The sequence below is a fragment of the Aquarana catesbeiana genome, linkage group LG13 (assembly GCF_042186555.1).
Source record: "Aquarana catesbeiana isolate 2022-GZ linkage group LG13, ASM4218655v1, whole genome shotgun sequence".
NCBI classification, from domain to species: Eukaryota; Metazoa; Chordata; class Amphibia; order Anura; family Ranidae; genus Aquarana; species Aquarana catesbeiana.
Window position 1 is genome coordinate 19,277,621 of NC_133336.1, and position 15,497 is coordinate 19,293,117.

Sequence of the window (15,497 nt, forward strand, 5' to 3'; positions counted from 1 at the left end):
AGAGAAAAAAAATGCCCCTGATCACTCCTGATAGCCTTGGCCACTGCTGATGTCATATTCTCACCGCCTCTCGTCCAGTGATGGGTGACACCGAGGTTGGGTTCAGTCCGGGGTCATGGCGGTGAAGATATTCTCAGCCATGGTGTGAGGTGACCCTAGTTGGGGGATGAAGTGGGGGTGACCCCAGCCAGGCTCAGGTCAGAGTGGGATGATCAGCTGACAGGTCCCCTTTAAGATGCCGGCTGTCACGTGACATTGTTATTCCTCAGCTGACAGTTCTCCGGCCACGTGTCTGTTGTCTGGCCCCGCCCCTGGAGGACCTCCCGCCGTCCCAGCATGCAGCGCGCTGCGGACACGTCGCTCCGGTGACACCATAGAGAGGAGAGTGTCATGGCCGCCGTCGAGTTGGCGGAGAGCGGCTCTGTGTCCGGGAAGTGAGCGGTAACCGGGGAGAGCCGTGCCGGGATATGAGGCCCGCTGGCCCCGGGACGTCCTGGTGAAGCCTCGGACTTTCCTGAGGGCTCCGTCCGCCTAGTGCGCACCCCTCCCCGGGGGAACCTCCAGACATGTCTTCCTGGCTGGGGGGGCTGGGCTCCGGCCTGGGGCAATCCCTGGGGCAGGTCGGGGGAAGCCTGTCCTCCCTATCCGGACATATCTCAAACTTCACCAAAGACATGTTACTGGAGGGGGCTGAGGAGACAGGTGAGTCCCCTCCCCCATCTATATATACCACCCCTCCCCCATACCATAATATATACATGTGAGTCCCCTCCCCCATCTATATATACCACCCCTCCCCCATACCTTAATATATACAGGTGAGTCCCCTCCCCCATCTATATATACCACCCCTCCCCCATACCATAATATATACAGGTGAGTCCCCTCCCCCATCTATATATACCACCCCTTCCCCATCTATATATACCACCCCCCCCCCATACCATAATATATACATGTGAGTCCCCTCCCCCATCTATATACTACCCCTCCCCCTACATACCATAATATATACAGGTGAGTCCCCTCCCCCATCTATATACTACTCACCCATCTATATACCACCCCTCCCCCATCTCTGTATACCACCCCTCCCCCATCTATATACTACCCCTCTCCCCCCCCATACCATAATATATACAGGTGAGTCCCCTCCCCCACCTCTGTATACCACCCCTCCCCCATCTATATACTACCCCTCCCCCCCCCATACCATAATATATACAGGTGAGTCCCCTCCCCCACCTCTGTATACCACCCCCCCCCACATACCATAATATATACAGGTGAGTCCCCTCCCCCCATCTACATACTACCCCTCCCCCCATCTATATATACCACCCCTCCCTCCATCTATATACCACCCTCCCCCCCATACCATAATATATACAGGTGAGTCCCCTCCCCCATCTATATACTACCCCTCCCCCATCTCTGTATACTACCCCTCCCCCCACATACCATAATATATACAGGTGAGTCCCCTCCCCCATCTATATACCACCCCTCCCCCCCATACCATAATATATACAGGTGAAAAGAAATATAATTTTACTGCGCTGTCCAAATAAATCATAAATAAACAGCTGCAACTATAATGTGAGACACACAAAATACAATATAAGAAAAAAAGCTGCGCTATATATATATATGTGATCAAAATAGTAACCTGAAGAGTATTCATCTAGCATGGACAACTCCCTGTGTCACACTAACAGTTAAATACAATCACAAATGAAATGTGCTAAATTATAACAAAAAAAATATATAATGAATATATAAAGGGATTATTGTATACATATAAGGTATATATAGTAGAGTCCCGTCCAATGGGCTATTGAATAAAAATCCCACTGAATGTGCAGTTCTTAGTGATTTTCCAAGTGGTGATATCTTAGCCCTCCAAACGTTAGTGACACACGTCCACAGCACCATGGGAGATGTGATAAAGTGCGACAGGAAAGTTCCTCCACCAGTGATATCAATGCAATTAAGGGGCACTGGAAGACGTCACCTTTGACGAAACGGCGTAGGGAGGAGCGGCGTGCTGACGTCACCACGTACCGCACTGAACCCGGAAGCAACGGGCAGCTAAACGAGAGGCGGCCGGCTCGTGTTTTTTTTAAATGCTTCTTATACATGGCAGAATTGTAAGTGCAATATTTTAACTTTTAATAAACGCAATTTTAAAACGAATTACGCTATGGATACCTTTCTATTCTTTCATGGGGAATGAGCGTGTATCTACTGCACAGAGGATATCCCATATAGAGAGTCCGGTGACATCCAGCCTTCCAAGTTTTAAAGACCCAGGGCTGGGGATAAGAGCCACAGGCACTCACAATCTCCTTAAACAAGAGATCAAAAAAGCTGGTAAGCGGCATTGATATCACTGGTGGAGGAACTTCCCTGTCGCACTTTATCACATCTCCCATGGTGCTGTGGACGTGTGTCACTAACGTTTGGAGGGCTAAGATATCACCACTTGGAAAATCACTAAGAACTGCACATTCAGTGGGATTTTTATTCAATAGCCCATTGGACGGGACTCTACTATATATACCTTTATATGTATACAATAATCCTTTTATATATTCATTATATTTTTTTTTGTTATAATTTAGCACATTTCATCTGTGATTGTATTTAACTGTTAGTGTGACACAGGGAGTTGTCCATGCTAGATGAATACTCTTCAGGTTACTATTTTGATCACATATATAGCGCAGCTTTTTTTCTTATATACAGGTGAGTCCCCTCCCCCACCTCCTATATACCACCCCCCCATACCATAATATATACAGGTGAGTCCCCTCCCCCATCTATATACCACCCCCCATACCATAATATATACAGGTGAGTCCCCTCCCCCATCTATATACCACCCCTCCCCCCCACACCATAATATATACAGGTGAGTCCCCTCCCCCCATCTATATACCACCCCTCCCCCCCATACCATAATATATACAGGTGAGTCCCCTCCCCCTATCTATATACCATCCCTCCCCCCCACACCATAATATATACAGGTGAGTCTCCTCCCCATACCATAATATATACAGGTGAATCCCCTCCCCCCATCTATATACTACCCCTCCCCCATACCATAATATATACAGGTGAATCCCCTCCCCCCATCTATATACTACCCCTCCCCCATACTATAATATATACAGGTGAGTCCCCTCCCCCATCTATATACCACCCCTCCCCCCACATACCATAATATGTAAAGGTGAGTCCCCTCCCCCCATCTATATACCACCCCTCCCCCAGCCCATACCATAATATATACAGGTGAGTCCCCTCCCCGCCCATACCATAATATATACAGGTGAGTCCCCTCCCCCATCTATATACCACCCCTCCCCCCACATACCATAATATGTAAAGGTGAGTCCCCTCCCCCCATCTATATACCACCCCTCCCCCAGCCCATACCATAATATATACAGGTGAGTCCCCTCCCCGCCCATACCATAATATATACAGGTGAGTCCCCTCCCCCATCTATATACCAGCCCATACCGTAATATATACAGGTGAGTCCCCTCCCTGCCTATACCATAATATATACAGGTGAGCCCCCCCCCCCCTCCCAAATATAGATACACTCCTCCTCCCATCTATATACCATAATAGATACAGGTGAGTCCCCTCCCCCATCTATATACCACCCCTCCTCCCATACCATAATCTATACAGAGGAGTTCCCTCCTCCCAATGTAATCACACAGGGAAAAAGCATTGAACACATGAAGAAAGGGAGGTGCAAAAAGGCATGGAAAGCCAAGACACCAGCTGAAATCTCTCAGTAATTAGAAGGCAATCCTGCCCCTTGTCAGTGCAAATTAATATCAGCTGGTTCAATCTCACCTGATGGCCTATAAAAAGGTGTCACAAGAAACTTCTCATGATGGGTAAAAGCAAAGAGCTCTCTCAAGACCTTCACAACCTTATTGTTGGAAAACATACTGAGGACATTGGTTAAAGAAGGATTTCTAAACTTTTGAATGTTCCAGTGAGCACTGTTGGGGCCATAATCTGGAAGTGGAAAGAACATAATTTCTCCATAAACCGGCCACAACCAGGTGCTCCTCGCAAGATTTCTGACAGGAGGAGAGGAAGGCATTCTCAGAAGAGTTGTCCAAGAGCCAAGGACCGCTTGTGGTGAGCTTCAGAAAGACCTGGAATTATCAGGTACAACAATAAGTAATGCCCTCACCCGCCATGGTCTGTATTGAACGCTCATCACACAACACTCCATTGCTGGAGAAAAATCATGGTGAAACTTGTTTAAAGTTTGCTGCACAACATTTAGACAAGTCTGTGAAATACGGAAAGGATACAGTCTGGTCAGATGAGACCAAAACGGAACTCTTTGGATGCCATAATACACCCCATGTATGGAGGTCACATGACCCATCACCCCAAAAACACCCCCCCCCATACCAACAGTGAGGTTTGGAGGTGGGAAGATCATGGTGGGGGGCGGGGCTGTTTTCCCCATTCATCTTTCAGGACAGCACCATAGAGAGACACCGGCTCCTCCCCTCTTAGGAAACACCGCCTTCCAATTCAATATTTAAATCTCATCCTCCCAACGGCCCCTCAGTTCAGGTGTTTCCTCCGGTGGGGAGACACTGCTTGGGAACCGTGGCGGATCAGTCAGGGAGACTGAAGCCAAAGATTTGGTGTGAGGAAGAGGGGGAGTCGGGTCTCTCTAGCTCTTTCCCTCTACTATTGTTTATTCAGTTAGGTAAAGGCTGGGGAAGCCATACTTACCTGTTTTTAAAACTGAATTGGCGCGCCTCAGCCTCTCTTGGGGAAAGAGACAGCTGAGGAGGTCCGTGTTTCTTCTGCCCAGGGGGGCGCTGTGGGAAGTGCCTGAGTCTCTCCTGCTTGTGCAGCCAGCGTTTGAAGCTCTATGGCCGGGTCGGATGACGGGTGACGTCAGTTCCGGCGAGGGCGGGCACTTCCGACGATTCCGCGTCTTCCGGTTCCGGACGCGGGGAAAGAAAACGGACCGAGCGTTCGGCTGGTGCGACCCTCTTGCTTTGCTGTAGAGTCAGCTGTCGGGGGAAACGATCGACCACCATCCTCAGCGGACATGTCTGAGACAGAGGTCTCTAGAACTGCTCCAGGAGACAGTAGCACCAGCCATGCTAAGGTAAGTGGAACCCTGGGGTGGTGTTCCCTTACCTAAATCCCGATAGCTTCACGGGTGTTCTCCCCTCACTGGTGGTTGGGGGGAAGGGGAGTGTGTCTGGGACCCTGGTGGTGGTTGGTCCTGGGGGGGGCACTCCTGGTGGTCCTCTGTAAAAGCACTGGTGGGATTGGGCATTTATGGCGACTCTCTCTCTTTCTTTTTCAGAAAGCCACAGAGAAAAGCAAGTCGCCTCATGGCTCAAAGAAAAAATGCCCCTCTTGTAGAGTTAGTATGGGGGAATCCTGGACCAAGGCACTTTGCAAGGAGTGCATTGATGGATTAGTCAGGGAACAGGCAGCAGAACAGGGTACAGATCTTGCTGCATCCGTCAAAGAGCTTTCTAGCACCTTTCAGTCCTTTAAGGCACTCTTTTCTAGCTTCCAGTTGCCGCAAGCCCAAAGCAGTCCTTTACCAGTGCAGCAGAGTGTTACACCTAGCCCAGTGGATACTCCCTCTGTTAGTGGAGAGAGACCAGGGGGCTCCAGAGTGGAAATTGAGGAGGAGCCAGATAGCACCGCTTCAGATTCTCAAAGGGAATCGGATGTGGAGGAGGTGGATGGGGAATCCACAAAAACCTCTCGCTATAAGCTTTCCCTGGACGAAGTGGAGGAGCTCTTGGGAGCTATTCACACCACTTTGGGAATTCAGGAAGAAAAGAAGGTGTTATCGCTCCATGACCAAATGTACAAAGGTCTTGGGGAACAAAAAAGGAAGGATTTCCCAGTCCATGATGTATTGGTTGAGGCCATAAAGAATGAATGGAAAGATCCTGAGAGAAAACCTTTCTTTTCAAGGGCTTTGAAGCGAAGGTTTCCTTTTTCAGAAGGGGAGTCTCTAGTCTGGAATAAGACCCCTAGGCTGGATGCTGCTTTTTCTCAGGTTTCCAGGCAAACAGATCTGGCCTTCGAGGACATGGGGTTTCTTGCAGACCCCATGGACAGAAGGATGGACTCTCTCTTAAAGAAGTCCTGGGATTCGTCACAGGGAAACCTTAAGCCTGCCATGGCGGTCACAGTAGTGGCCCGCAATATGGAATATTGGCTTACGCAGATAAAGGCGCATATTGAGGCAGGAACGCCAAAAGAGACTATTTTGGCTTCCTTTCCCATGCTACTTAAGGGTGTAGCGTATATTGCGGACGCTTCCGCCGAATCAGTGCGCATGTCCGCAAGGTCTTCAGCCCTCACTAATTCGGCTCGAAGGGCCCTATGGCTTAAGACGTGGCAAGGAGACAGCGCGTCTAAAGTTAAACTCTGTGGAATTCCCCTCACAGGAGATCTCTTGTTTGGCCCAGGGTTAGAGACCGTTTTAGACCGGACGGCCGATAAGAAAAAGGCCTTTCCCATTAAAAAGAAGTTTGGGGAGCAGGCTAAAAGAAAGTTTCGCCCCCAGAGAAAGTTTGAAACCCCAAAAGGAGAGCGGCAGAAAAAAGCTTGGGGGCAGAAGGGCAAGGGGCGGGGAGGGGCGATTTTTCGCCCTCCTGAACAGCCCAAGAAGACCCAATGACGGGGTAACCACGGTGGGAGGAAGATTGGGGGCCTTCCTCCCACAATGGGAGATGATCACCTCCAACCAGTTTGTGTTAGGGATCATAAGAAGAGGTTACCAGCTAGAGTTCTCAGAACCTCCTCAACACAGACTTCTGGTCACCGAGCTGCCAAAGTGTGCAGAGAAAGCGTCAGCTCTTCTATCCTCCCTACAGGAGTTAGAGGAACAAGAGGTGATAGTGAGGGTTCCTGTAGAGGAGATAGGCAGAGGCTTTTACTCCCACATTTTTGTGGTCCGCAAGCCTTCGGGAAAATTCAGGCTTATCATGAATCTGAAGCCTCTGAATGTCTCAATTACCTACAGGAAATTCCGGATGGATTCTATCTATTCGGTGAAAGCGCTTCTTCCCCCAAATTGCTTCATGGCGTCAAAAGACTTAAAGGACGCTTATCTGCACATTCCAGTCGCAGAAAGTTACCAGAGGTTTCTCAGACTGGCGGTGAGAACTGGGGAAGGAACGTTTCATCTACAGTTCAAAGCACTCCCCTTTGGACTATCCTCTTCCCCCCGCATCTTCACCAAAGTGATGGTGGAGGTCCTGGCTTTCTTGCGGCTCAGAGGCATCTCTGTAGTCGCGTACCTGGACGACCTACTCCTGTTTGCTCCTTCCCCGGAGCAGTTGTACCAGGATCTTCAGGTAGCAAGAGACAGCTTAGAAAACCTGGGATGGCTCTTGAACCTGGAAAAATCCAGTTTGGTTCCGGCCCAAAAGGTCACCTTCCTGGGCTATGTACTGGATTCGACAAAACAAAAAGTGTTCCTTCCAGCAGAAAAAATCCAGAAGGTGGACAGAGCAATATTACTGCTCCAGGGCAGCAGTCAGATCTCAGTAAGGAAAGCAATGTCAGCACTGGGCTTACTGACTTCCACGCTTCCGGCAGTTCAGTGGGCAGGGCTGCACTTTCGCCCCCTACAGCTGTTTATTCTGAGTGTCTGGGACCACAGTCCAGCATCTCTGGACTCCCTTATATCTGTGCCAAGTCAGGTCAAAAGGTCCCTCTGGTGGTGGAGGAAAGGGTCCAATCTCTCACAGGGCCTGGAGTGGGTTCTTCCAGTGTCCATAACGGTTACGACCGATGCGAGCGGCACAGGGTGGGGAGCACACCTAGATTCCAAGATGATGCAGGGCACCTGGGAAAAAGAAGACGCAAAGAAGTCCTCGAACTGGAGGGAACTGAGAGCAATAGAGTTGGCTCTCAGAGCTTTTCAGAGAGAACTCCTGGGGCAGCATGTGAGGGTCCGTTCGGACAACTCATCAGCAGTGGCCTACATCAACAGGCAAGGGGGAACCAGGAGCAGATCCTTGTGGGGTCTGGCAGAATCCATCCTCAGGTGGGCCGAAGGGAGCATTCTCTCTCTCTCTGCAATACATCTGAAGGGGGAGCAGAACCACGTAGCAGATTTTCTGAGCAGAAAAATGCTGAAGGAAGGCGACTGGGTCTTGAACCAGGACATCTTCGAGATGATTACTCGGAAGTGGGGGGTCCCCTCCGTGGATCTCTTCGCCTCAAAGGCGAATACGAAAGCTCGTCTGTTCTTTTCCCTAAACAGATGGGACGGAGCAGCCGGGGTGGACGCACTAGCTCAGAGCTGGCGTTTCTCAAAGTGTTATGCTTTCCCCCCTCCCGTAATGATTCCAGCAGTTCTGAGAAAATTTCGGTCAGAAGACACAACCCTCATTCTGATCGCACCACACTGGCCAAGGAGGCCGTGGTTCTCCCTCTTGAAGAGTCTGACAGTGGAGCCTCCCTGGATTCTGCCTATCCGGGAGGATCTTCTCTCTCAGGGTCCAATCTGTTGCCCTCAGGTGGAGCGATGGAACCTCGCAGCGTGGCTACTGAGGAAGAATTGCTAAAGGGCAAAGGTTTCTCGGATCGGCTAGTGACAACTCTCCTAAATTGCAGGAAAAGAGAGACGCAAGCCATTTACCTAAAGGTGTGGAAACGCTTTAACAGTTGGTGCACAGAAAGCTCCTTCGATGTACGAAGTTCTGTAGCAGTATTAGAGTTTCTGCAGGCAGGAGCGGACAAAGGATTAGCCCTTAGCACCTTGAAAGGACAAGTATCGGCACTAAGCGTTTTCCTGGAAAAGCCGCTAGCTATAGATCCTTGGGTAGCTAGGTTTTTTAGAGCTTTAGGCAGACAGAGGCCTGTTAAAAGTTCCCCATTCCCAGTGTGGGATCTTTCCTTAGTTTTACAGTCTCTTACAGGGGATCCTTTTGAGCCATTGGAATCCTGTACCTTGAAGTTGATCACCCTCAAAACTGTGTTTTTGGTGGCGATCACCACAGCAAGGAGAGTAAGTGAACTCGAAGCCCTTTCTATTAGGGCGCCTTTTTTTCAGGTTTTTCCGGACCGTTTGATTTTTAAAACGGATCCGGCCTTTTTACCAAAAGTGGCCTCTAGTTTTCATAGGGGCCAGGAAATTATTTTACCTACCTTCTGTTCGAATCCTGTGAGGGAACAGGAGCATATTTTTCACAAACTGGACGTTAGAAGGTGCGTCCTTCAGTACTTAGATAGTACAAAACAGTTTAGGAAATCCGATTCTTTTTTTGTATTGTTTTCAGGGGCTAGGAAAGGGTTCAAAGCCTCTAGACGATCAATAGCCAGATGGTTAAGGTTGGCCATTAGCCAGGCCTATGTAATCGGGGGTTTGGAGCCCCCGGAGGGTATTAAAGCACATTCCACCAGGGCAGTGGCAACTTCTCAAGCAGAGTGGGCTGGTGCTTCTCCGGAGCAGATCTGTAGAGCAGCAACGTGGTCCAGTTTTTCCACGTTTGTGAAGCATTACAGATTGGACCTGCTGTCAGCCAAAGACCAAGCCTTTGGGCGTAAGGTGCTGCAGGCAGTAGTCCCTCCCTAAGGTAAGGTGCTCGCTTATCCTCTCTATGGTGCTGTCCTGAAAGATGAATGGGGAAAAACGGAGTTACTTACCGGTAACATCCTTTTCCAGGAATCTTTCAGGACAGCACTAGTACCCACCCAGGTTTTTGATTATCTATGAGAACTCATCGCATGAGAACGTCAGGTAAGATAAAGATTTGTATGACGTATTCTTGTGTCTCCCCAGCTGGCCGGAGGAACTCGTGAAGAACTGAGGGGCCGTTGGGAGGATGAGATTTAAATATTGAATTGGAAGGCGGTGTTTCCTAAGAGGGGAGGAGCCGGTGTCTCTCTATGGTGCTGTCCTGAAAGATTCCTGGAAAAGGATGTTACCGGTAAGTAACTCCGTTTTTTCAGCATACTGTAGTGGCAAACTTCATATCATTGAAGGAAGGATGAATGGAAAAATGTACCAAGACATCCCTGATAAAAATCTGCTGCCATCTACCAGGATGATGGAGATGAAACGAGGAGGACATTTCAGAAGGACAAAAATCCCAACACACAAAGCCAAGGAAACTCTCCATTGGTTTCAAAGAAAGAGAAAATAAAGGTGCTAGAATGGCCCAGCCAATCACCTGACTTGAATCCAATAAAAAAATCTATGGAAAGAACTAAAGATCAGAGTTCATAGAAGAGGACCCCGGAACCTTCAAGATTGGAAGACTGTGTGGAAGAATGGGGCCAAAATCACATCTGAGCAACGCATGCGACTCAATTCTCCATACAAGAGCCTGCTTCTTGGAGACGTCATTACCAACAAAGAATTTTGTATCAAAATACATTTCAGTTGGCGTGTTCAATACTTTTTCCCTGTGTCCTTCCATTTTATTACACAGAACTTCATTTCTGAACGTATTTTTTTTGGTGTCTTTCTATGTATGGGTTGTCACCGACGTGGTGAAAATTTAATGTCAATAGAACCTTTACCAATATATTTACCTAGAAAAATGGTGACGTGTTCAATACTTATTTTACCCGCTGTTTCCCCGAAAATAAGACCTAGCGTGATTGTCGGTGATGGCTGCAATATAAGCCCTACCCTGAAAAGAAGACCTACAAGGACTTTAACTAGGGCTTATTTGGGGGGGTAGGTCTTATATTGCAGCCATCACCGACAATCACACTAGGTCTTATTTTCGGGGAAACAGGGTAATGAATATGCTGCAGGGGGAGAACAAGTGTGACCCCTCCCCCCCATATGATGTATATAGTGCTGAGGGGGAGGTGACAGGGGTACCCCCCCCCCCCCCCCCGTACAGTGAGGATCCAGAGCTCTGGATGGTCTGTGGAGGGAAGTCGGAGGAGACAGAGGTGTCTCGATGTAAACCAGCCCCGGGATGGATCATCAGACAGAGGAGTGCTGTGTGCTCAGCGTGGAGAAATCTGAGAACCGCTCCAGGCAAAACACATCATCTCCTCGTCTCCTTAATACCCCTCGTGCATACAGTGTCTGAAAAAGTATTCATACCCCTTGAAATTTTCCACATTTTGTCATGTTACAGCCAAAAATGTAAATGTATTTTATTGGGATTTTATGTGATAGACCAACACAAAGTGGAGCTTAATTGTGAAGTGGAAGGAAAATGATAAATTTTTTTTAAATCTTTTTTTTTTTTTTTTTTTTTTTTTTTTTACAAATAAAAATGTGAAAAGTGTGTACATTTGTATTCAGCCCCCATTACTCTGATACCCCTAACTAAAATCAATTGCCTTCAGAAGTCACCTAATTAGTAAATAGAGTCCACCTGTGTTTAATTTAATCTCAGTATAAATACAGCTGTTCTGTGAAGCCCTCAGAGGTTTGTTAGAGAACCTTAGTGAACAAACAGCATCATGAAGGCCAAGGAACACACCAGACAGGTCAGGGATAAAGTTGTGGAGAAGTATAAAGCAGGGTTAGGTTATAAAAAAATCTCCCAAGCTTTGAACATCTCACGGAGCTCTGTTCAATCCATCATCCGAAAATGGAAAGAGTATGGCACAACTGCAAACCTACCAAGACATGGCCGTCCACCTAAACTGACCGGCCGGGCAAGGAGAACATTCATCAGAGAAGAGCCAAGAGGTCCATGGTAACTCTGGAGGAGCTGCAGAGATCCACAGCTCAGGTGGGAGAATCTGTCCACAGGACAACTATTAGTCGTGTTCTCCACAAATCTGATCTTTATGGAAGAGTGACAAGAAGAAAGACATTGGTGAAAGAAAGTCATAAGAAGTCCTGTTTGTAGTTTGTGAGAAGCCATGTGGAGGACACAGCAAACATGTGGAAGAAGGTGATCTGGTCAGATGAGACCAAAATTGAATTTTTTGGCCTAAAAGCAAAACGCTATGTGTGGGGAAAACTAACACTGCACATCACCCTGAACACACCATCCCCACCGTGAAACATGGTGGTGGCAGCATCATGTTGTGGGGATGCTTTTCTTCAGCAGGGACAGGGAAGCTGGTCAGAGTTGGTGGGAAGATGGATGGAGCCAAATACAGGACAATCTTAGAAGAAAACCTGTTAATCTGCAAAAGACTTGAGACTGGGGGGGAGGTTCACCTTCCAGCAGGACAACGACCCGAAACATCCAGCCAGAGCTACAATGGAATGGTTTAGATCAAAGCATATTCATGTGTTAGAATGGCCCAGTCACAGTCTAGACCTAAATCCCATTGAGAATCTGTGGCAAGACTTGAAAATTGCTGTTCACAGACGCTCTCCATCCAATCTGACAGAACTTGAGATATTTTACAAAGAAGAATGGGCAAAAATGTCCCTCTCTAGATGTGCAAAGCTGGTAGAGACATCCCCAAAAAGACTTGCAGCTGTAATCGCAGTGAAAGGCGGTTCTACAAAGTATTGACTCCGGGGGGCGCCATACAAATGTACCCCACACTTTTCGCATATTTATTTGTAAAAAATTTGAAAACCATTTATCATTTTCCTTCCACTTCACAATTATGTGCCACTTTGTGTTGGTCTATCACATAAAATCCCAATAAAACACATTTATGTTTTTGGTTGTAACATGAGAAAATGTGGAAAATTCCAAGGGGTATGAATACTTTTTCCAGGCACTGTATGTCCTTCCATACCCTCATATCTCCACCTGTACTTATAGTAAATGTTCCCCTGCCTTTCTCATCCGATAAGTGACAACAATGTAACAAAACCTGCCACAGCTCTGCTTCACTACCACCGTATGGAGGAACGTGGCCACCTTCTATGGTACCACTGTATGTAGGAATGTGGTCAAAAAGGGGAGTGTTAGATGTACTAGCAGATTTAGATACCCTAACAAATTGAATCCTAACTCCATCTCACACTTTTATGAGTTACCGCTGTAGTTGTTTTTTTCCTTTTTTAATTCCCTCTTTTTTTTTTTTTTTCACCTGGTGATCTGGTTGTTCAAAAGAACAAGCTGCCTTGCAAAGTATCAGTTTTAGGGATGAGACAAATCGTCTTTTATTTATGTAAAACCTTCATCCCAAAAGGAACAAAACTGTCACCTGCAACTGATTATAAATGACTAAGCCTATTTTTGAAATTTGGTGTTTACAAGTTAAAATCCGTATTTTTTGCTAGAAAATTACTTAGAGTTCCCAAACATTATATATATATTTTTTTAGCAGAGAATCTAGAGAATAAAATGGCGATTGTTGCAATATTTTTTATCACACGGTATTTGTGCAGCGGTGTTTTAAACGCAAATTTTTGGAAAAGGGACACTTTCATGAATTTTAAAAAATCCAAACAGTAAAGTTACCCCAATCTTTTTGTATAATGTGAAAGATGATGCTACGCCGAATAAATAGATACCAAACATGTCACCCTTTATAATTGCACGCACTCGTGGAATGGCGACAAACTACGGTACCTATGAATTTCCATAGGCGACGCTTTAAAAATTTTTTACGGTTACCAGGTTTGAGTTACAGAGGAGGTCTAGGGCTAGAATTATTGCTCTCGCTCTGACGATCGCGGCGATACCTCACATGTGTGGTTTGAACACCGTTTACATATGCGGGCGCGACTTCCGTATGCGTTTTCTTCGCTGCGCGAGCTCGCGGGGACAGGGGCACTTTTAAAAAAAAAATTTTTTTTTTTTTTTTTTTTTTTATTTATTTTATTTATTTTTTTACTTTATACATTGTGTTTTAAAAAATTTTTTGGTGACAGGTACTCTTTATAAAGGGATGGGGGGTTCTAAAAGACCCCCCATCCCTCCTTTACACTTCAAAGTATTCAGATCGCCGAAAACGGCGATTCTGAATACTGTGTACTTTTTTTAATTCGGCGCCATTGGCAGCCGAGTAAACGGGAAGTGACGTCATGACGTCGCTTCCGCGTTTACAACAAGAGGGCTGGAACGAAGCCACTCACAGCTTCGTTCCAGCCCGCCCCCAGCCGCCGAAGGTACCTGATTGGACACCGGGCCTCCCGAACGCACGGGAGGCCCGGTAACAGCGGCGGGAGGGGGGGGGATGTCCCCTCCCGCTCCTCCGGTATAACAACCGAGCGGCTTTTAGCCGCATTGGTTGTTATACACGGGTAGCCGACCGCCCGCTGTAAACAACGGTACCGGGATGATGCCTGCAGCTGCGGGCATCATCCTGGTATAACCCCGGAAAGCCGAGTACGCATATCTGCGTACGGTCGGCGGGAAGGGGTTAACTGGCGTTTGGCTTTGATTTGTTAGTGTATCTAAATCTGCTAATCCATCTAACTCCCCCCCCCCCCCCCCCCCCTCCCCCAGATGGACAATCCTACTGTTCAAAGGTGCCCCCTTTACTCCTTCATCCAGAGTGGGGGGCGCTCAAATACAGATGGTGTGTTGCAGGCCACTGAGGCCAGATCACCAGATGAAAACAGAAGGGAAAAGGCCAAAAAATAAAAGGAAAGCTAAGGCAGCCACCACATCTAATGATTCGTAAGGTGCAATATAACTTTTGGGTTTATTACTGATTTAAATCTTCCTTGGCCTGGCACTCTTTGTTCCATCAATTTCATTCAATATTCATCAACTCCCGTCCTTTCTTCCACTCTGAATTGCCCCTTCTGTAGCTGATCCCATCCCCCCCCCCCGCCCTGGGGGGCGTTGTGTCTGTATTGTGACTCTCTGTGTGTTTTGTTCTAGGTGTCGGTGGCAGTGAGGGTCAGGTATCCAAGGTCAGAGACATTGAAAACCTGCAGGCTATGCAGAGGTCAGAGGTGAGTGATGTCAGGTTACGTCTTTTGTTGTTTCCGATGATGTCATTGGTCACATGTTCCTCATGCTGGTCGTGTTTCCTGCACAGAATGAGAGGCTGAAGAAACTCTGCACAGAGCTGGAGGAGAAGCTGGAAGCGGCTGAACTACAAGTGAAGCAGCAGAGCGCCGACTACAGAACCCGGCTGCAGCAAAGAGAGGTTGGAGGCCGACCTCATTCTAAATCCCCAACTCCTAACACTTTGGTGTTGACTGCATGTAAATATGCGGCCGCACGGCGGGTGGGCTTTGGCGCCGAGCGGCCTCATATTTTTCGTGTGATATTGCAAAAACAGCAGTGCCGAGAGCGTGCGCCCTGCGCGCTCCTGGCAGAGTTACCGGCGGGTAACGGAAAGTTCACGATTCTTGTAATCGAGAGCTTTCCAATCATGTGACAGCCAATCACAGCACTCACCTGATCATAAACCGCTGGCATCTTAACCAGGTGATACTTAGGCAGGATGGCCGCTCTGTGCCAGATCCTGTACCTAGTACATGATTTGACACTTCCGGGTCTGAGGGGTGCGATGTCCGTCGTGACCTGGCGATCGTTCAGGAGACAGGCAAAACGACACTCTGCCTATGTAAACAAGGCAGACCACCATTCTGTAAAAGG

General features: G+C 47.7%; 1 protein-coding gene across 1 annotated transcript in view; it reads left to right on the plus strand.

Annotated features, from left to right (window-relative positions):
• The first annotated feature begins 340 nt into the window (after positions 1 to 340).
• TRIP11 (thyroid hormone receptor interactor 11) overlaps positions 341 to 15,497 on the plus strand; it is a 105,688-nt gene continuing 90,531 nt past the window's right edge. Inside the window, exons 1-3 of the mRNA XM_073609680.1 lie at positions 341 to 702; positions 14,772 to 14,845; positions 14,932 to 15,042. Coding sequence (XP_073465781.1) covers positions 567 to 702; positions 14,772 to 14,845; positions 14,932 to 15,042 — 321 coding nt within the window. The 5' untranslated portion in view covers positions 341 to 566. The remainder of the gene's footprint in view (positions 703 to 14,771; positions 14,846 to 14,931; positions 15,043 to 15,497) is intronic.